The 23933-nt window shown below is 33.5% G+C and overlaps 2 protein-coding genes across 2 annotated transcripts; one reads left to right on the forward strand and one right to left on the reverse strand.

Moving 5' to 3' along the window:
* Positions 1-743: 743 nt before the first annotated feature.
* LOC131602610 (protein ANTAGONIST OF LIKE HETEROCHROMATIN PROTEIN 1) lies at positions 744-2767 on the forward strand. Its single transcript, XM_058874768.1, has one exon. The coding sequence runs from the start codon at positions 1177-1179 to the stop codon at positions 2503-2505; it is 1329 nt and encodes a 442-aa protein (XP_058730751.1). The 5' UTR covers positions 744-1176; the 3' UTR covers positions 2506-2767.
* A 1367-nt stretch (positions 2768-4134) lies between these two features.
* On the reverse strand, positions 4135-8923 carry LOC131602609 (CDPK-related kinase 5-like). Its single transcript, XM_058874767.1, has 11 exons — positions 7840-8923; positions 6952-7082; positions 6667-6708; positions 6165-6273; positions 5961-6039; positions 5573-5869; positions 5375-5487; positions 5148-5255; positions 4994-5056; positions 4739-4906; positions 4135-4646 (listed from the first exon to the last, which is right to left on the reverse strand). Exons 1-11 carry the CDS (start codon positions 8368-8370, stop codon positions 4506-4508), a joined length of 1782 nt encoding a protein of 593 aa, XP_058730750.1. The 5' UTR covers positions 8371-8923; the 3' UTR covers positions 4135-4505.
* Between the last annotated feature and the right edge of the window lie 15010 nt (positions 8924-23933).

Genomic DNA, 23933 nt, shown 5'->3' on the forward strand with positions numbered 1-23933 from the left:
AGAATATAGGTCTAAAATCTTATCCCGTCTCGTAAAAAATGAGGGCATGACGGGGAAGGTCAGCGGGCATTGAAGTTTTTAGACTAAAAATAGTAAATTTGTATGAAAAAATTAATACCCGCAAAAGTCGGCTAAAAACAGAATGCGAGGGGACAGACACATTAAAGAGAGCAGTCTTAAAACTTTGCTATGCCCCGCACAAAAGTGCGGGCAAAACAGATTTTTCCCGCGGACCGGACCTGTTTTGCCACCCCTACTTTTAACTCTAAAAAAAATCCAAATATTATGAGAAATTTATGAAAAGTAAAAATATAAATACAACTCCAATTCTTTAGAACGAAAAGCGTTATGGAATGTTTTCTGCATTGGTATATTTGTTGAAAGAAAGCGAAAATAAGAAAGGATAATGAGGGAATCCTTCAGGACGCAGTTTGTTGGATCCTATGGTTGGTAAGAAATGGAGTAGTTTTCAGGGGAGATTCGTGGAACATTTTCAATATAATGGGGGAGATTAAAATCCTGATTTGGAGATGGGCGTTTGTTAAAAAAATTGCATAATCCCATTGTAGTTTTTACGAGTTTGGTAGAAACCCTCTTATGTATTTATCGTAATTAACGATTGACATGTAATTTTCTTTTTACGGATTCCATCTGAACTTTTTTTATCAAGTTTATATCAAATTTGAGAACTTGAGTTCTCCTATGACCTATCAATATATTCTTAATACATTCTTGCTTAAAAAAAATGCAACAACAAAAAAACATATTGCAATAGTGGTCCCACAAAAACGGCATGATTGTTTTGTTAACTTTAAAATAAGGGAAACGGGTCGGTAGTTGGTAGTGGGCGCTCAACCCGGCAGTGACCGGCCACCACCATCATCACCACCACCGCCAGAAGCAGAAAGAGACTCAACACAAACAACGCAACAAATCTCTCACCTTTCTGTTACAGATCCCAAACCCACACCTTCTCCTCCCTCGTCAAATTCAAATACAACACACATCTTCATTCATCTTCCACCCATTACTCACTGCCACACAGATAAATCGATCGATCTTCAATCTTCATCACCATATCCGTTTCTCACAAAATAAAAACCCTAATTCCGATCCAATTGGGAAAAAAACAATAACTAAATTAGGGTTTTGACTCAGACCTTGCGCTACTCAGTAATGGATCAATGGTTCTTAGTAATGCTCTCTAACCTCCTCCATCTCCACAACTCCCTCGACCCAACCACCGACACACTCTCCTCCACCGCCACTTCCTCCGCCTCCTCCACCACCTCCCTCCTCCACTCTTCCTCCATCGCACCACTTCTCCTCTTCACCATGGCCTCCGTCCTCTCCCACGTCGCATCCACACGTACCCCATCCTCACCTTCCAACAGCACCACCCGCCGTAACAAACGCCGCCGCAACAAAAACGCTTCCGACTATTCCGTCGCAGCTTTCCGTGCCCTCTCAACGGAACACATATGGTCCCTTGAACCTCCCCTCCGTGACGCTCAGTGGCGTTCTCTATATGGTCTCTCTTACCCTGTCTTCACCACCGTCGTTGACAAACTCAAACCCCACATCGCCGTCTCTAACCTCTCTCTTCCTTCAGATTACGCCGTCGCTATGGTCCTCTCTCGTCTTGCTCATGGCCTCTCAGCTAAAACCCTCGCTTCTCGTTACTCCCTTGAACCTTACCTTGTTACAAAAATCACCAACATGGTTACTCGTCTCCTTGCCACCAAACTCTACCCGGAATTCATCAAAATCCCGGTCGGTCGACGCCGTCTTGTGGAAACTACGCAATCCTTTGAAGAACTCACCTCACTCCCCAACATGTGCGGAGCCATTGACTCTAGCCCTGTGAAGCTCCGGTCTGGTCCAAGTTCTAACCCTGCTACCTATCTTTCGCGTTATGGTTATCCTTCCGTTCTTCTTCAGGTTGTTTCTGACCACAAGAAGATTTTCTGGGATGTTTGTGTGAAAGCTCCTGGTGGAACTGATGATGCTACCCATTTCAGGGATAGTCTTCTTTACCAGCGTTTAACGTCTGGGGATGTTGTTTGGGACAAAGTTGTTAATGTTCGTGGTCACCATGTTCGTCCTTATGTTGTCGGGGATTGGTGTTATCCTCTGTTGCCGTATTTGCTTACCCCTTATTCTCCAAGTGGGATGGGTACTCCTGCTCAAAACCTGTTTGATGGAATGCTTATGAAGGGAAGGTCTGTGGTGGTGGAAGCTATTGGTTTGCTTAAGGGAAGGTGGACAATTCTTCAGGATTTGAATGTAGGTCTTCATCATGTGCCTCAAACCATTGTGGCGTGTTGTGTTTTGCATAATTTGTGCCAAATTGCTAGGGAGCCTGAACCCGAGCAATGGAAGGATCCTGATGAGAGTGGAGCTCAACCCAGAATGCTGGATAGTGAAAAGTCTTTGTATTTCTTTGGGGAAAGCCTGAGGCAAGTTCTTACTGAGGATTTGCACCAAAAGCTTTCTACAAGATAGTGACTTTTTAATTTAATGTCTTGTTGATGGTAAGGATGAATCACCTCATGTAGATTTTTTGTTTGTTGAATAGAATATTTTTTTCCTCTTCTAGGATGTGTTTCATGTATTTTATGTTGAGTGATTTTAGTAACCAGATGTAAAACTAGATTACAGGATTTGGGGATGTGTTCAACTGTAATGGCTCCTTTTCTCGTGGATGAGGAGGACTACTGTACTAACATTAGATTTGAATGAAATGTTTGAGACAACTTTAACTTAACTCTAATGGCAGGGTTTTTCGTCATTCTGCAACGCGGGTTCCTTTTGCAACCTGGTCAAGATAAATCATTTTGCCAAACTATCATGTTCTCTGATGAAATTTATAGTAGCATTACAACTAAGTAAATTGATGCTTGAATGTCAAGCTGTTCTATTGTCCTGTTAACATGGTTTTAGCATTCTTTTGCTGTGCTATATCTTTGCGATGCTGCAAAGTTATAAAATTGTTTGTAATATGAATCTTATAAACTATATACAACATCTATAGTCTAAAAACATAGAAACTCATCTTAAAGAGCCAATCAAGTAAAGGTTTTTTGGAAGTCAATTCAGCCAATAGAAATGCTAATGGTGTCGAAATCGGAATGAGATATTCTCATGGTTTTAGAGTAACGGGATCACAAGTTTTTCACATGCAATTACTTCCTTTTTAAGTTGAACTGTGGTGTTGGAAAATTGGCTGCACATTTGGAAAATGAAAATACGTCAAAATCAAGATTTTTCTATGGAGGATGATAACAAATGGTATTCTTCCAACCTGTCAAAGGCTGTTAAGCAAAAGAAAAATAATGAACTGTTTGTCATGTGATTGTAGCATGGAAAACGATGACATGTTTTTTTTTCTGTGCTCAACAATGTGGAGGTAGCAGGAGGATGTATAGAGTTAATTTTTCAGCTCCTTAACAAATTAAACATGCTGTAGAAAACACTTAACAAGTTAAACATGCTGTTGAAAACAGATTTTCTGATTTTACTTTGGTGTCTGGAAGAAACCAATGAAAGGGTATGTGAAGACATTGAAAAGAAGCAGGCTGTTTGCATATACTTAGCTAGAAGCAGGCTGTTTGCATATACTTAGCTAGTGACTTACTGCAGAACTGCTTCAGGTATGGTAGACTACGGAAACAGTGCCGCAAGTTTGGATCAGGACAGATGCAATGGCAAAAACCGTAAGTATGTTAAAGTTCGACATCGACATGGCAGTGTTCAAAGGGTAAAAAGGGATCCGATTCGCCACTTACATCCTCAATAATATCAAATGGTTTGGCGAGTTGAACTGGGATAAAGTGTCAATATAGTTGCATTGTAAGTCAATGATAGAAAGCATTCTAGGCATCTCAATTTACTACAATGATTTATGAGCCAATTTAAAGAGCAGCAAGAATCTTAGCTTTTTATATCCAAAATTTAAGATAAATTTTATCTGGTGATAGACTAATTTTTAGTTGGTAAAAGTTGCACTACATGTGTTTATGCTCTTCTTTTATCCCACATTTTTGCAAGTACTTTATCACAACAATTTTTTCAAAATTACTCTGTAACAAAAATGAAACTGGAAACCAGCAACTATGGATTGTCAACAGGCAATGACACATACAATAAAAACAGGATTAGAAATTATAACACTTACAAATGTAAAATGTATACAAAAGCATTCATTAAGACAAGTGACACTAAATTATTACCACCCATCAAGGCAAAGCTAATTCTAAATCTACAATTCATATTTTAATTCTTAAGCCATGGTTCTGTAGACTATTTTACAATTTGATCACCTTCAAAAGAATCATTTTGCACTTCATTATCAAACTATACTTTAATGAGCTATGCTTGCAATTAGCTTCAAATACCAAGGCAACAATCATCAGTTGCTCAGCACAATAGACACAAACTCAAGTATGATTGAACAACATAGCAGAGAAAATTCAGCAGATCCACAATCCTTTGCTTTTACGTCATTACTGGACCTTTGCAATACTTCGGCTAGATACACCATGCAATAATTTAACAAACCCGAGAAAGCTTAACTTCCCATCGGTGTGGCGTATCCAGTCATGAAGAACAACGTGAACAGGGATTGAAGGACCAAGTCCAAGTTCCTAAAAAAAATATTATGATGATTAGCCATGTAATTGTAAATATGGCATTATGCAATATATCCATAACTATGGCTAAAGTGATTTTAACTTACTGAAGCAAGTTCTTCAATGACAATAGCCCTATTTCCGTCTTTCTCAAAAAGTTCATATGCACAGCGGGCATGTTGCTCCCAACGATCAAGAGCTTCGAGTTGATGCACACTTAATGCAGCGGCACAAAATTCTTCAAAATCCATCCTTCTATATTGTAATGAAGTCAGCTGTAATAAAACAGAAATAGCAGGAAGTGTAAGATAGGAAACAGTAAAACTAATGGAATCTACAATAACAGAACAAGGTATTATTACCGAGGAAAGAAAATCAGTGATACGGGACTCTTTCATGGCATCAGTTGCATATTTCTTTAAGGCCTGCCCAGAAAATATGAATGAGAAAAACTTATTCTATCTGAGAAAGCAATAAACTTCTTACAACTTGATATGATGTGACATAACAATAAACCTTGTTAATGTTCTCCAAGGATATGCTGCCGTTTTTGCTTGGTTCCAACAGTGCAAACTGCTCTCTCAGATAATAGAGTTCATCGGCAGTTAATGTCTTTGACAAGGCCTGCCAAAGAGATGAGCATAAATTAACTAATACAATTAAAACCAAAGTAACGTGATTTTAGTCGCAAATTCGTATAGCATTATAGTGTATTTAGAAGGTATTAAGAAACCAAAACACACCCTTAAGGCAGCTTTGCGCAGAGATGATGATCTCATATAAGTCTTCATAAGCTTGAATATTAAAATATCAAGTGGAACTTTTACATCATTGTAATTACGTATCCAAGGATGACCTGAAAAACACAAGATTATTTCCCGAATCTCAAGAAAATGCCCTATTAGAACCTCGTCGATATTAGAGGTCATAAGAAAACTCACTCAGTGCCTGAGCAGCAGATATTCGTTTCCGTGGGTCCTTATTCAGTAGGCGTTTGACAAAATCTTTTGCTTCTGAAGATAAGGATGGCCAAGGAGCTTCTTCAAAGCCTGGATCAGCTTTCAAAACTGCCCTAAAAATACCCGACTCTGTTCTAGCCCAAAACGGACGACTACCACATAATAGAATATATGCTATCACACCTATACTCCACACATCAGCTTCTGTGCTGTAAGATCTATGAAGAACTTCAGGAGCCACATAATAAGCACTTCCAACAATGTCATTAAGCCTCTCATCTGAAGGACATGATAAAAAGATAAGAAAATCACTCAATTCCCGAGAGGAAAAAGATACTAATACCCAAACCAAGGATTTGTGAAGAAAAACCTGGTCTGACAAAATCTGATAATCCAAAGTCTATAGCTTTTAACTCGGAACTTTCATCTTTGGAAGTGTATAAAAAATTCTGAATAAGAAATGCAAGGTGGTTGGTTGGTCAGACAATAAGCAATAATTTCCGAATTGAAATGCCAAATCAATCATTTCCAAGGTATTAACAATCTGAAATTACAAATGAAGGAAAATGCTCACCTCAGGCTTAAGATCACGATGCACCACACCCTGAAGATGACAAAATGCAACAACGTTTAGTATTTGTACCATGACAGCCTTTGCATCATCTTCTGAGTATTTCCCTCCTCTGAAGAAGAAATAAAACACGTAGCTAGTAAGTGGCTATTAGAGATACATAGCTTTAGTTCTATTATTGAGACTATATATCATTTCTGTTATATCTAACTAGCTGAGCTGTCATTCTGTTAGAGCTGCTAGGTTAGGCTATATATAGATCTCATCATTGTAATCACAAATCAATCAATACAATATCAATATTCTTTCTCTTTCTGCTTCTAAATACTTTAACAGTGGCAAGGTGCAATTATAAAAATAAATTTCATTATTGAAATCACGCCGCAATCACACAGCCGTGACAGCCGTTGCTCACTTATGGAACATGATGCTGCGTTTGGGTGTGGTTGCCCACCCCGACGCCGATAACATCACTATTTCCCACTATTAACAACATGGGAATTACCTTGATAATATCATATCTAATAGCTCTCCTCCTTCACATAACCTGAAACGTAAATAGTACCCGGTTACTTATGAAAATGCTATATAAACAATAAATATTAATTACTTACTTGTTTCTTACATTGCACGAATGTTTGTAGATTTGATCTACTTAAGAATGAGCGTCTAACCCACTAGTTGAACTAACAAATAAATTTTTTGTATAGATAAATACATTTCTTAACTAGGATGCGCGAAGCCCTACTAAATTCAAAATCGAAAAAGGAAACAAACACCCCAAACTTACTCCATGACAATGTAGACATTTTCTTGGTCTTCAAATGAATCATAGAATTGTACCAAATTGCTGTGCCCGTTCAAAGCTCGCAATATTTTCACCTCCCTTCTTACATCTTCAATTGCAATTGCTGTTGTCATCTGGCACCAAAACATATAAAGATGAACATTGTTCGCTTTACAAGACTTAAATCCGGCGCAAGGAAATAAAAGTAAAACACACCATGGCGACAAGCGTTGAATGAAGCATGGAAAAGTAAAAAAAAATAAAAATTGTACTAGTACAGTACATAGTAAAGAACAGTATCATCCAAACTCCAAGGCCAATTCAATTGCTATAGTATCAATTTATCAAGTTTAACTCCAATAAGTTTTATCAACATTAAGCTAACAATTAGATCAAGTTCAAAATAAGAGTACTAAACAGTGAAACACGGACACAGACACGGACACCGGACATGATACTGACACATCAACACTGGTACTAATTTGAAAAAATGAACTAATTGAATGTAATCACAAGTGTCGGTGTCAGACACAGACACGCCTATTTTTAGAGGTGCCAGTGCTATAAAAGAAGCTAATCTACCCAATTTTCACCAAAAACTCATAAGCCAACACTCCATTGCAAGTCCTAGAAAAACATTTCCAAACTATTCTAGACAAATAATCCTCAACATCAAATCCTTAATACCAAGTGAGCAAAACAACCTAAAACATCAAGGATTGTCAAGCTAATAGGTGAACAAATCTCCCAAATTAGAAAGAACTCCAAGCATATATCAATATTCCTTAATGTACCAAGTGATTCATCTATGTATCAACACTGAACAAACACAATTTTAACTTTATAGCTAGCAATTAGTGCCATCATAGATGGTAAAAGAACAGGATTAACCTTTGCTTTAGGAATGACTTTCACAGCTACTTGTTGACCCTTATGCTCACCCTTCTTAAACTTAGCAGAACAAGTATACCCAAAATGCCCTCTACCCACTTCTTCTCCAACCTCCAACTTACTAGTAAAATCCTTCGAAAATCCAAATCTCTTGTCCAAATCCCCTCCACCCTCCTCCGTATCTTCCGGTATCGCCGCAGTTTCCTTCTTCCCCTGTCTCCGAGCCAACACAGCTCTTATATGCTTCGCCGGAGAAGGCGGAGGAAAAGGTCGCCGGAAGAATCTCCTCGGCGTCGAGCTCGTACTCCGGCTCGGCGTTGAAGGAGACTTCTTAAAGAAACGAGCCGGGCTCGGACTGTAAAACGGAAAAAACGGAGACTTTTTCCCGGCGACGACGTCATCTTTATCTTTCCGGCCATGACCATCGGCGACGGGACTTAACGGGGTCTTCGGGATTTGCGTTGGGTCAGCTTCCGTTTCTCTAACGGCATATGGGTTGGGTTTCTGCGGCTTCGAAGTGCAACCCCCCATTGATGAACGATCACAGAAGCTGAAACTGAAACCGAAACTACTGAATCATTTTTCGTCGCATTGGAGTAACGGTTTTTCTGGGTGTTGCTATTTTCAGCTAAAGATTCGAACTTTGCAGAGAGATTTGAAGTGGGTGAGAAAAAAAAAATTGAGATAGGTAGAAAAGTGGATTTGTTTAGGTGAAGAATACTAGAAGAAGATGAAGATGAAAAAGATTGAAAATCTCACACACGTGACATGCACGTGAGTATTGGTTTTTAGGTGTTCATTGAATTTGGAGAGTGGAGAGAAAAGGGTTATGATGATATGATTAAGGTGATGATGAAGATGGTGAAGAGAATAGTGAAGATTTGGTGTGAAAATGAAAAGGTGGGGATTAGTGTAATTGTATTGTTGCCACAAATTTGGCTACATATTGTTCCCCTTTTTGACTAGAATGCCGTACAAAGAGAGATACAACTATATAATGGAACTCAAAATTATGACACCATAAAAATGAAAGTTTAGCTAGATAAATGAAGTGAAATGATTTCATCTAGTTATAAAGAAAATAAAGGGTGATTATTATGGTTGTATATGAAGGAAAGAATACAAAAACTTGAAAACAAAACAATGAAAAGTTTAGGGTAGTTATCATTGAATAAAAATATTTGTGTGAGTGTAGTTTATTTATTGAGTGGTTAAGAAATAAGATAGTGATGTATAAACTATTGAATAAAGATGGATGGCAATATGACTTTCAATTATTTATTGTTTTGTTTTCACTCAACTATTCATGTTGGCTTGAAGTGAGGAAACTCCAATTTTAGAGTATAGCATATTCTTGACTTCATTAGCCACTTTACTTATTATAAATGGTTTGGGCTATGCATGCATCATCACTTTTTTTTGGCTTTAATAAGATATCATGCTAAAGTTGTTAATTAGTTACATGTGTCACTATCTTATAAGTGGTTTTATAAGATGATTTTGTATTTGTAGTTTGTATAAATATAAATTAGGATCGGTCCAATGTATATATTTGGAAGCTTAAATCAAAGTTATGTTACAATTTAAGTGTAAATGATTGGCTCAACTTTTTAATATAAGAGTGGTTATTACAATATTCAATTTCTTAGAGAATTTCTTCACCCACCTCCCAACCTTCTTGGCCACCTCCGGTGAATTTACCACAATACCCCTTGTTTCGGAAGTTCATTTTCGAAACTGTACTTTTTTTCTTGAAAAAGGTGTTTTCGGAAATGAACTTCCGAAAACGTGTTTTTTTTTAATATAAAATATTGATTTCGGAGATGCATCTCCGAAATAAAGTGACTTTTTCAGAAAATGTGGTGTTTCGGAAGTTCATCTCCGAACGCACCCCCCTGGGGAATTCGGAAATGAACTTCCGAAAATATGTCTGGACAGAATAAAATGAAAAACAACAACAATTCGCTTTATTTAATCGGGTGAAGATTACAACGATAATATTACATAAAATTAAAGTTACATATTGTTCAACACGGGTAAGTGGGGATGAGAGAGTGGTGGGGAGAAAAAAAGACTTCCAACGAAAATTAAAGTTACAATTCGCTTTATTTAATCGGGTGAAGATTACAACGATAATATTATCATCTTAGTTTTTGGAAGTGGTAACCCGGGCCGGAACATATGACGGAGGAGGTGGATGTCCGGAGGAAGAAGAACCGGAGGTACGTCCACCGCGACACAAAGGAGCCAATCAATGTAAGCTATAGTTTATCATTATCATCAGGGGACGTCATTACAAAAAATTGGGAAAAAAATCTTATTATTTTTAATCTTGATTTTTTAGAAATGACGTCCCCAGATGATAATGATAAACTATAGCTTACATTGATTGGCTCATTTGTCTCGCGGTGGACGTACCTCCGGTTCTTCTTCCTCTAGACATCCACCTCCTCCGTCATATGTTCCAGCCCCGGTTACCACTTCCAAAAACTAAGATGATAAATCCAATACAAAAACATTATTCGATACAATCCGAAATCAGAACAAAACAAGACACGTCAAACAAGACAAAAGCATGTTATTCTGCCCGACGAGCGTTACAAAATACACATCAAACAAAATAAAAACATGTTATTCTTCCCGACGAGCGAACTCCTCCGAATGAAGATAATTATACCAATCCTCATCCCACTCAGTATCAGAACCATCAGCGTTGATCACGCCTGAAGGCTGCGAAGCAGAACCAGTCAAAAGCTTCTTCTTCTCCTTCTTCTCCTTCACCTCCTTCACCTCTTTCACCTCTTTCACCTCTTTCACCTCTTTCACCTCTTTCTTTGAAGAACCCTTTCTTCCCTTAGCGTCAGTCCTGCGTGCTGGTTGGTTGCCTGACATGTTCCTGTAAACAATTGAAATTGATTAATATGAGAGACAAAATAAAAAACAAAAAAATTTAAACTTCTGATATATTTCGGAAGTTCATTTCCGAAAACTGGGATGGAGGTGTTTTCGGAAATGAACTTCCGAAACACCCCTGCCTGCAACTTCCATGGCAGACCCCTAAATCAACCTTCAAACCAAATCAAAATTCTTCTAAACAACCTAAATACTACTAACAACCTAGCCATATATCATTTATGCAATTAAAACCCTAAATAACATGCATTTGAATAATAGATCTAAAAATTTCAAAACTTACAAAGTGTTAGGATTGAGGGCTTTTGAATGTTGTTTAACAGTGTGATTGGAGCCTTGATGCAGCTTTGGAATTCTGTTTGCACAAATTTTCGCCTCTGCCACTTTTTGTTTTGATTTAGGGTAAATGATTGGGGGAGGGGGAGTGTTTTGATAAATCTGCAGAAATCGCAGTATTTCGGAAGTGAACTTCCGAAATAATTGTTTCGGAAATGAACTTCCGAAGTAAGTCAATTTTTTTAAAAAAACACGCTTTCGGAAATGAACTTCCGAAGCAGGGGTAGTTTTGGTTTTTCGCAGGAGGTGACCGACCACCCATAGGGAGGTGGGTAAAGAAATTTTCATTTCTTAATGTTAGATGGAGATGTGATGTCAATTTTATTTTGTTATAATCATAAATAAGTTTGTTATTGTTATGACACTCTTTATGACTTTTTAACAAAATGATATTAAAAAGTGATTCGATTTAGGAGGGAATGGAAGCAAATCTTGATGTATTTTTGAACATTGTCTTAAAAGTATTTTTCGCGGGGTAGTAAAGAAACAAGTTCTAATAGTTGATAATGACGATATTAAAATTTTATAAAGTCCATATTATTCCAACATAAAATTATCTATGTCAGACATATTATATATATCGTATCTTGATACTATCAAGATATTTTTTGGATACGGTTTTTTTAAATATATAAGGTTAAATGTTCATTTTTCTCACTATGACACAATCACAGTGTGAGAGGCTCATATTTAAGAGAGTGTATCGTAAATATTCTTGTGAAGAACAAGGATGGACAAGAAAAAATCATATGCAATGTGTTATATGTTTAATGGTAAGCAACCTAATAAGTTTAGGTTAATTTTTTGGCAAGAACTGTACCTCATGAAGATAAAGAGTTGAGGTGTTTGATGTAACTTTCAAACTAATCTTGAAGGCACCTATGTCAAACAAAAGAACATTCAAAATCACGATCAACATGCCTGACCACTAATACATTGCATCAACTATAATTGAGGATCAACACTAGATTTGGCATCAAAGATATGAACATTTAAATTTCAGGAGTCATGGCCTAATGCACTTGAAGAAAATGGTGTACAGACTGCCTCGAATCAAAATGTCAAAGTATAGCCAAGCAGACAAGGAAGTCATTCGATCATTGACTTGCATATGAAGTCAAAATAGAAGTTGGAGATTGTTCACTCAGATGTACGTGGGACTTTTGAAGTAAAGTCAATAAGGGTTACTACTATGTTCCAACCCTCATAAATGAATTCACCATATATATGTAAATTTACTTAATGGAGAAGAAAGTGAATTATTCACATATTTAAAGAGATTCAAGTTGTTAGTTGAAAAATAGAGTTAATGTGACATCGAGGTTGAGAGCTTATGGAGGTGACGAATATACCTCAACTGAATTTTCATAATTTTGTGAGAAATAAGAAATTGAGCATGAAATCTTAGCACCGTATACACCTTAGCACAACAACATTAGTAAAAGAAAGAATAAAAGCATATTGAACGTAACAAGAAACATGCTCAAGGCAAGACAATTACTAAACCATTTATGGGGAAAAAATATTAATTGGAATCCACATTATTAATAGTTGTCCAACAAATAAGTTGAGAAACAAAACACCCTATGATGCATGGGCATGCCTGAAACCAACTGTTTAACACTTCAAATATTTGGCTCACTCCGCTACAGGCATGTACCTGTGCAACTCAAAAGGAAATAGATGATAAAAGTCAAGTTGTGATTTTAATTCGCTATCACTCAACATGTGCATATGAATTATTCTCCCCGTTTAAGAATAAGATGATGATAAATAGGGAAGTGCAATTTGATGAGAGAATTATATAGAACTAGTTGAAAGTTTCTCACAATCCAATGCAAATTGGTGAAAGGCTAAATTGCACCAACACCACTTTACAAGATGACTAAGTAAATAAAGTGGCACATACTTAAGATGTGAGAAGATCAACAAGAGCCATAACTCAATTAGTCAAGTTAACTAATTATGAAAGATTTTCTAACCAAGTCATAAGTGAAATTGGCGACCTGATTGAAGAAGCCATGACGCTGAATGTGAGCCAACTGACCTCAATCAAGTTCTGAAAGATGAAAATTGGCAAGAAGTTATAAAAGAAGAACTCAAATAAATTGAGAAGAATCACACTTGTGAGTTGGAAAATCATTCAAGCAAGAGAGTCATAGATGTAAAATGGACTTACAAATTGAAGTTCAAACAAAATGGTGAGATAACAGAGTACAAAGCAAGGCTAGTAGCAATAGATTTCCTTTAAAGACTTGTAATTGATTTCAATGTCATTTATACATGAAACTATAATAATTATGGTTGTCATTGCAACATACAAGGGAGGGAGATGCATCAATTGGATGTGAAGTCCGTTTCTCTCAATGGACCACTATAGGAGATCTATGTTAAGCAACCACCAGGTTTTGAGATCAAAGGGCAAGAAGAGAAGAAGTGCAGACTGAGTAAGGTAATATATGAACAATAGACTTGACAACTTTTTAATAAAGGTAGGATTTAACAAGTGCACATCAGAACACAAAGTGTATGTGAAAGGTTCCAATGAGCAAGATCAATATGACAGGAAAAATACAACACAATATGAAAACTACAACAAGGTATTTGTTTATGATTGAAGCGACTTCAACTTCACGGAGCTCAAAGAAGCAAGGGATAATGACTATATCATCATGTGAGGTAGAGTATGTTGCAACCTCTCATGAAGTCTGTCAAACAATGTTAATTGAAGTGTTGTTAGAAGAATTGAAATTCAGTAAGATTATGAAGATCAAGGTGTTGGTAGACAGCAAATTAACAATAGATTTGGCCAACCATACAATTATCAATGAGAGAAGTAAACGCATAGAAAGTTTGTATATTTCTTTAAAGATCAATTAAGTAAAGATAGATTGGAGATTGAATATTACAAAATAGAGTTGCAAGTTGCAAATATTTTAACCAAGCCATTGAAGAGAACAAAATTTGATGGTCTAAAGGATTTGATGGGAATGAGAAGATTAAGCAACATAAATTAGGAGGCGTATTGTGTTGTAATTCAGTTTAGAAGTTAGAAGTTAATTATAAGGTGATTTGACAATTATAATTAGTTCATATCTGATTACTATTAGTTTCCACATAATGACTACTAGTTACAGAAGTGGTTACTACTATATGTGATTTACTAACTAGAAATTAATTAGTAGTATAATACTATATAAATAATATAATACATGTTTGTAATAACACTCAAATAAATCAATTAAAAAATCAACGCTCTCTTCACTTTAATTTCATTCTAACTCACTCTGATTGTATCTATTTCTCTTTATATTCTAACAAATTATCCCAACAAATATATTGAAATATACAATGTAAAAAACTAACATTACAGAGAGATTATTTAATTAAAATATAAGTAATTATTCTCACATTAATTATAAATTATATATATATATATATATAAGAGGAATGATCAAATTACATTCGAAGAGTTACACCACGAGTTACATTCGTTCATAACTTCATTTCAAATAAATGTTTTTTAAAATCAAGCGTTGGATTGAAACATAATATCATAAAGATCATACATATAAAATTTGAGATTAATCTATAATGATTTACTATACCATCAAGATATCCAATGAGTAATGTCAAAATGAACTGTAATATAACGTTAATTTTGATGTAATTAAGTGACATAGTAAATCATTATAGATTAATTTCAAACTTTATAGGTATGATCTATATAATAATGTGTTTCATTTTAATGGTTGATTTTAAAAAATATTTATTCAAAATGAAGTTATGTGGTGTAACTCTTTGAGTGTAATTTGATCTCTCATATATATATATATATATATATATATATATATATATATATATATATATATATATATATATATATATATATAGCATATCAAGTGAGAGCATTTTTAAATGAGAGATGAGAGGAATAAATATCAATCATTGAATTCATCAAGAGAGAGAATGTTAATACATTAATGAGGCTATTAATTTCTCTCTCTTGATGAATCCAATGGTTGATATTTCTTTCTCTCATTTAAAAATGCTCTCACTTGATATGCTCCATATATATATATATATATATATATATATATATATATATATATATATATATATATATATATATATATATATATATATATATATATATATATATATATATATATATATATATATATATATATCATATCAAGTGAGAACACTTGCTTATTAGAAAGAGAAACCAATCCAATCCATTAAAATCAACAAAATCAAAATTTAATGGTCGTGATTCATTGTTCTCATTTCTCATAATAACCAAGTGTTCTCACTTGAGTCGTCCCATATATATATATATATATATATATATATCACTACAAAAAATGTTCTCTGCAGCGACGTGGATTACACGTCGCAACATGCAAAATCACGTGGCAAACAAAAAATAGCGACGTGAGCATTTATGTCGCAGGAGCACGCGTGGCAACATTGTAGCGACGTGGAGACCACGTCAGAAAGTAGCGACGTGACTCCCACGTCGCAACAGGATTACATAGGAAACATCCCACTGCACACACAGCAGGTGTGGCAGGTGTGGGGAAGTGTGTTTGTTGACCAATGTAGCGACGTGTTTCCCACATCGCTACATTAAATGCTTTTTTTTTTAAAAATTTATTCACGCTAAGACCGAATACTGATAAGGTGAATTGACTCCTCTGGTTGACATTTACCGGATTCCGTATGGTTCTAGGAGTTAACATCAAGTGATTGAAATAATGACTGCAAAAATGTGATGTTTCTCGATGCAGGTAATGTGCACATATAGAACCTTCAACTCTTGCTTTATTCTTCACTGATCGCTTTGAATCACCCATGAACCTTTCAAACGGATACATCCACCTATATTGAACTGGTCCACCAAGAAAGGCTTCATATGCAAGATGCACAGGTAAATGTTCCATTGAGTCGAAGAAACCAGGCGGAAATACTTGTTCCAACTTACAAAGAATGATTGCAATGTTTTGGTCCAACTTCATGATGTCTTCCACTTTTAAAGCTGACGCACAAATATCTCTAAAAAACTGACTAATTTCAGTCAGTGGATCAAGAACATGTTTGGGTAGCGAGCCAAATGCAATTGGTAACAATTGTTCCATGAAAATGTGACAATCGTGACTTTTCATTCCATGCAACTTCCCAGTGTTAGGGTCAGCACACCTTGATAAATTTGATGAATACCCATCGGGCATTCTCAAATCTTTTAGCCATCGACAAACAGCTTTAGCTTCTTGGGAAGTCAAAGTGAAACAAGCCTTGGGTTTTAATAACTTTCCATTCGGTAGAGGCTTCAACTCCAACTCTCTTCTGTTACACCATTTTTCCATGTCTTGTCTGGCCTTTTCATTATCTTTTGTTTTGCCTTTCACATCCATCACTGTGTTAAATACATTATCAAAAAAATTCTTCTCAATATGCATAACATCTAGATTATGGCGCAACAAGTTATCCTTCCAATACGGGAGGTCCCAAAATATACTTCTTTTTGTCCAATTGTGCGTGACTCCGTATCCTTCAATTCGGCATTCTTTGCCAGTATCTGTAAATTTTGGTAGCTCACTAACTTGTTCCCATATAGCCCATGGTGACAATCGAGGCGGAGGCGAATCTTTCACTCGTACATCTTTTTTAAAGTTTGTCATGTTTCTTCTATAGGAGTGATTTCGTGGTAGGAATCTTCGGTGACAGTCAAACCACGAGCTTTTCCCACCTTTATCCAACGTGAACCCTTTGTTGTTTCCCATGCAATGCGGACAACCCATTTTGCCATGCGTACCCCAACCAGACAACATGCCATATGCTGGAAAGTCGTTGATGGTCCACATCAATGGAGCTCGCATTATAAAGTTTTCTTTACGTGATATATCATAAGTCCATTCTCCAATCCACAATCTCTTCAAATCATCAATTAAAGGTTGTAAATACACATCAATTCCTGCTTTTGGACTCGAAGGTCCTGGAATGACGCACGTCAAAAACATGTATGGTTTTGTCATGCACATCTCAGGAGGGAGGTTGTAAGGGGTTACAATAACTGGCCAACAAGAATATGCGGTTCCCGACCCTTGGACATAGGGAGTAAATCCATCCGAGCATAATCCAAGCCAGACATTTCTAGGTTCTGCGGAAAAATCAGGATGCATTCGATCAAAATGCTTCCATGCCTCGCCATCAGATGGATGCCTCATAGTGCCTGGACTTGTGTTATTTGTGTGATGCCATGTCATTTGACTTGCACTGTGCATTGAAGCAAACATTCTTTTTAACCTTGGTATTATTGGAAGATAAAACATGGACTTTACTGCTACACGGTCTTGATTAGTGTTAACGGCTCTACTGGGAACTTTATATCTTGGACTCTTACAAAACTTACATTCCTCCAACAACCCATCTTGAGTACCAAACTCATTGTCGTAGAACAACATACAGCCATTAATGCAACAATCAATCTTTCTTACTCTTAAGCCCAACTTCGACACCAACTTCTTTGCTTCATAAAATGTTGTAGGCAAGTTGTCTTTCATTGCAGTTGAGTCCAACATCATCTTTACGAAGAATTCCAAACACTGATCAGGAACATTCCAATTTGCCTTGGCGGCCAACAATCTCACACAAATTGATAACTTTGACTCAGACGATCCATCAAACAACGGCGTATTCATCTCATTCAACAACTGATAAAATTTCTGCGCTTCCTCATTCGGCAACTCTTCCCCACCAAAATCTTCAGGCTCATCATAGGTCACGTTCACACCAAAAGCATCCTCAACCATGTCACCAATCAGATTAAAGTTTTCCTCATATTCCACAGGCGGCCGACTACTTGAAGCATGAGAGTTGCTAGTCTCTTGTACGTTACTAGGCAGTTCTTCACCGTTAAACGTCCAAACCCAATAATTTGCAATGAAACCCCTTCTATGCAAATGAGCTGTTATTTCCTGTGGGTCACTAATTATTGGTCTACATTCACATTTAAGACAGGGACACCTAACTCCTCCTTCGCTTCGACATAATTCCTGAGCAAACGCCCAACTTATAAACCCTTCAACTCCTACTATAAAATTGGGTTTAAGTCCCATTCTTCCTGGAAATGTTCTATCGTACATCCAACTACGATAATACCGATAATATTCCATACTGCACATTTATACAATCATTGTCATTTGGAGTTAGAATACTAATCAACTTAATATTCTTCTTAGACGTATACTAGTTAATATTTACTATTCTTAAAACTATTATTTAGTAACAATACTACTAATATTTTTAACTACACGCGTTATATTGAACATATTTAACCATAAAATAATTTTTTTTTAACTACACATTTTAAACTACATATATTAGAAATATTATTTAATAAAAATACTACTGTTATGTTTTTGTTACATATATAGTAATAAAAATAAAAAATAAGAAATAAGAAATATTACTATTATATTTGGAAATATACAAACACATGCATATTATGTTTTTATAACATATATACAAATTCAGTTTTAAATCTACTATATATGAATAAAATAAAAAATAAAAATAAAAAATGTTTTTATTAAATATATGATATACATATACATATTTTGTTTTTTATTAAAAAATTTTTTAGTATAATATTTCTCATTATAATAAATAATATATATAATAAAAATTAAAAATGAAAACTTTATAATATATAACTATTATATTAGTTTTACATATATAAAATTTATTTAAGTTATAAAAATATATTTTTTAAAGTGAGAACTTTATAGTATATATTTATATTATATTCTTAAAAATGAAGACTTTATAATATATATAACTATTATATTCTTTTTAAATTTATATTAATATTTATAATAATCTATTTTATATACTGTAAAATATTATAATATATATAATAATTTTAATAATAGTTTTAATATATCAATATACTAAAAACAACTTTAATAATTTTAATGTTTGTATAATATTAATAGTTTTAATATATAATATATAATAATGTTTGTATAGTTTTAATAAAAATTATACTAAAAACAATTTTAATATATCAATTTTTTTAAAACACATTATAACAATTTTAATATATCAATTTATTTCTAATAGTTTTACAATTTATACAAACACATTATAAATCTATATACAAACACATTCATATCTTAATTAATAAATCTACTAAAAATATGATATACATATACATATTTTGTTTTTTATTAAAATTTTTTTTAGTATAATATTTCTCATTATAATAAATAATATATATAATAAAAATTAAAAATGAAAACTTTATAATATATAACTATTATATTTGTTTTAGATATATAAAATTTATTTAAGTTATAAAAATATATTTTTTAAAGTGAGAACTTTATAGTATATATTTATATTATATTCTTAAAAATGAAAACTTTATAATATATATAACTATTATATTCTTTTTAAATTTATATTAATATTTATAATAATCTATTTTATATACTGTAAAATATTATAATATATATAATAATTTTAATAATAGTTTTAATATATCAATATACTAAAAACAACTTTAATAATTTTAATGTTTGTATAATATTAATAGTTTTAATATATAATATATAATAATGTTTGTATAGTTTTAATAAAAATATTAATAAAAATTATACTAAAAACAATTTTAATATATCAATTTTTTTAAAACACATTATAACAATTTTAATATATCAATTTATTTCTAATAGTTTTACAATTTATACAAACACATTATAAATCTATATACAAACACATTCATATCTTAATTAATAAATCTACTAAAAATATGATATACATATACATATTTTGTTTTTTATTAAAATTTTTTTAGTATAATATTTCTCATTATAATAAATAATATATATAATAAAAATTAAAAATGAAAACTTTATAATATATAACTATTATATTTGTTTTAGATATATAAAATTTATTTAAGTTATAAAAATATATTTTTTAAAGTGAGAACTTTATAGTATATATTTATATTATATTCTTAAAAATGAAAACTTTATAATATATATAACTATTATATTCTTTTTAAATTTATATTAATATTTATAATAATCTATTTTATATACTGTAAAATATTATAATATATATAATAATTTTAATAATAGTTTTAATATATCAATATACTAAAAACAACTTTAATAATTTTAATGTTTGTATAATATTAATAGTTTTAATATATAATATATAATAATGTTTGTATAGTTTTAATAAAAATATTAATAAAAATTATACTAAAAACAATTTTAATATATCAATTTTTTTAAAACACATTATAACAATTTTAATATATCAATTTATTTCTAATAGTTTTACAATTTATACAAACACATTATAAATCTATTTTAATAAATGTATCTCAAAAATATATACCATATATCTAACCCAAAAATCATTATAAATTACACTAAAAATATATTTTAATTACTTACCTCTTCTTCAATCTACTCCTCCTTCTTCAATCTACTCTCCTCCTTCTTCAATCTACTAAAACTATACCAAAAAAAAATCAAAAATTAGTAACAGAATAAAGAATAAAATTATAACATAATACTTGTTCAACCTCTTCATTACCTTTGATATCAAAAAAATATTTGGATTGATGCAATTGGAGTTGGATTTTGGGAGATTGAAGTTGTTGTTCTTGTTCTGGTTTTGGGATGAAGTTATTGTTGTTCTTGTTCTGCAACGAAGGTGTGGTGGAGTGAAGTGAATTGCATTGATTTATACCCAATGTAGCGACGTGAATTTAATTTCGCTAGTTGCCACGTGGTAAACACGTCGCAACAAGCAAACGGTAACATTTAATTAATGTCTCTGCCATAAATCCTGTCACCTAGTCAATTCAATATAACGTTTTAAATGTTGCGACGTGTTTACAACGTTACTACTTAATTTTTTAAAATTTGAATCTCCCCCCAATCTCCCCCCATGTGAACGTTATTGCTTTTTAAATTTATAATTTATACATTTAATGTAGCGACGTTTGACCCACGTCGCAACTTTATTCACGTAACCCAACGTCTGACTCATCCTTACTTTATGTTTATAAAGTTATTTTAAAATTAAAAACATGTGGCGACGTGGTAGTCACGTCGCTAGAGGCAATAAATACCCACGTGACAGCCACGTCGCTAATATGTGTCGCTGGGGAGCACTTTTTTTGTAGTGTATATATATATATATATATATATATATATATATATATATATATATATATATATATATATATATATATTCTAAGTACAAACTTGCTGTCTAACTTATATGATTTCTTAAGAAATCAAACCCATTGTGATGTATCCATAATTTTCAAAGGCCCCTCATGACTCAAGAAATAAAAATACATTAAAAATACACATGCATGAATTAATATACAATATCTCTTTAATTGTCATTAGGTAGGACGGCTCTAACAGAAATGATACCTTCGATTATCTTTAAAAACATTTATATTTAAGTATCAAAAGAATCTCGCCCATTTGTATGTTTATTTATTAGAGTAGCTAGCACAACTCATTTATACGTAAGCTACATAAACTCTTGAGTGCAATTTAAAATACATATATGAGTCTACAATTTTATTAATATTATATTTTTATTATATTATATAGTTTAAGATTTGGTCTTCTCTAGGGACTCAGATACGAATCTGGGGTACATGGAAGGAACTTGATTTTCAAGTTCATATGATTTGTGTTTCACATGCAATTAATTTAAACTACCAAGTTCATAATGCACGTAACTTTTTTTAATATATTTTCTTCACTAATTAACACTACTTGGAGATTCTCACCCATGTGCAGTGCCAACTTCTGAACCCTATCATTAAACACAGAGTGATTCGAAAGCAATCCCTATATCCTAAATTTGGTAATAGTGTCAAAGATAAGAGCCAAAGTGTTCATTGTTATAGTCCATTTACAAACTCATGGAGACGTAACCTTAACTACAAACTATACAAAGTTAATTCATTCAGGTTAGGAATAAATAAATAAATAACTGAGCAGATATATATTTTTTCTAAAATTATGTAATACATAACCTGTGATTTAAAGAACATTAAGAGCTTTGATTTAGTTTTGTAAAATTGATTTAGTTTTAAAATTTAAAAATAATAAAATTTATTTTGGAATGTAGTTTTACAAAATTAATTTTGAAAACTATCTTTTATTTATGAATTTTGAAAGTTAAAAAATAAAATAAATTTCATAGATTTTGGTTTTTAATTTCGGAATTTGGTCCCAAAACTTAAATTATTTACGGTCTTTTGAAGGAGTAGACACATACTTTCTCTCTCTTTTTCTCACATAAGACTGATGGCCTACAGATCCCTATGAATTGGGTGTCATTGCAAATAACAGTTTTGCCACCCTCTCATTTGTTTTTCTTTGTAGGGGTGATTTAGAGGTCCCAACGAGATGTTGGTTAGTAACAAAGATGACCTTCGCTATAGTGCCATCCGCCACATTCTTTCTCTTATTTATAACTTGGGTTTGAACCCCAGTAGGGTCAGTGTGGTGCATGGGTTGGATCTCTCTGCGACATGCTTTAGCTTGAGCCATCAAAGTTTTCTTCCCGACCATTAAGACGTTGGTCATTTTCTGTGCACAAACAAAAAAGGAACGAAGATCGAATGAGAGTCAATATACCTAAAAAATTGACCAATTTATCCAAGTTACCTTCATACTTGAGCAGGTTTTTCTCCCAGATAGTCTGTAATTGCTCCAGAAGCTCAAATGACTTCCTTTCAGTGACGCTCACTTTGCTCAGATCATGTCCCATGATTAAATTGGGATCATTGTTCCAATAAATAAGAAACTCGTATGTCTCATCTTCCTTATGTATAACATATGGGAAATGGTTATTATCCCTTACTTGGAGGAATTTATCCTTCTAGCCTTTGTAGTTAGACATGTAGGTGGAGTGGGTGGCCCATTTGTGCATATCATTCACTAAAATCAACCTCCTTTATATAGCCCTTTAGACTCCTTAAAAATAATAGAAGATGCCAACAGTAGGCGTAATGGTGAGGTCCTAGCTGATTACCTCAAACACATAGGCAAACATCCAACTATTAGGATGAAGTTGAAAAAATACGACATTTAGGATTCTTAGAAGTTCAAATTGGAAGATGGTGAAGGGGATACCAACACCAAAATCACCAATAACGCCAGGGTAGGAGTAGAAATATTCATCGGGTACTCTGGGTGATCGCTGCATACAAATCTATTCACCCAAGACACATGGTTCCAAAATAATATTAGCTTTATCGGTTGTATTGGACTATTCAAATTGATCTAAGAAGTTTTTCACCCTGGGACTATTAAGGAAAATTGATTCATAACTAGAACCACATTAGTAAAATAGCTGGCAGAAAGCTCCATGATAATCTTGACCGAAACTGAGTAAGAAAACACTGAGGTAGTGTCACTATTTATAGAAACACTATCAAATATGACGCCATACACCTCTTTTTCCACAAATTCTCAATCTACTTTTCCAGTAGCGTATATAGGCGCTTCCACACACTGTTGCCACAATGCATGCTTCTCAGTTACGTTTTTATAGAGAAATTACCCTCCCACTCTCATTATACTCACGAATCAGAACCATTGATTTGATTAGGCGAATAATAAAAAGGAAAGAAAAATGATCGACATAATTGGATAGAGAAGGAAAAGGGGGAGTCTTGAGCACGAAGGTTTTCAAAGCTTGTGAACGTGCAAAGAAAGAAATGGTCAATTATGTTTATGGAAAAAATATTGGGTTGGGAAAAAAGAAAAATAGCTATTTAAGTA

Source organism: Vicia villosa, linkage group LG5 (genome assembly GCF_029867415.1).
Source record: "Vicia villosa cultivar HV-30 ecotype Madison, WI linkage group LG5, Vvil1.0, whole genome shotgun sequence".
Lineage (NCBI taxonomy): Eukaryota > Viridiplantae > Streptophyta > Magnoliopsida > Fabales > Fabaceae > Vicia > Vicia villosa.

Bases quoted from the DNA above. Each gene is read 5' to 3' on its own strand.
- LOC131602610 (XM_058874768.1), top strand. From the start codon at position 1,177: ATGGATCAATGGTTCTTAGTAATGCTCTCTAACCTCCTCCATCTCCAC.
- LOC131602609 (XM_058874767.1), bottom strand. From the start codon at position 8,370: ATGGGGGGTTGCACTTCGAAGCCGCAGAAACCCAACCCATATGCCGTT. The intron at 5,256-5,374 runs GTGTGTTTTGGT...TCTCTTTGGCAG, and splicing joins TGCGCAAAGCTGCCTTAAGG to GCCTTGTCAAAGACATTAAC. The intron at 5,057-5,147 runs GTTTATTGTTAT...TTTTCTGGGCAG, and splicing joins CCTTGGAGAACATTAACAAG to GCCTTAAAGAAATATGCAAC.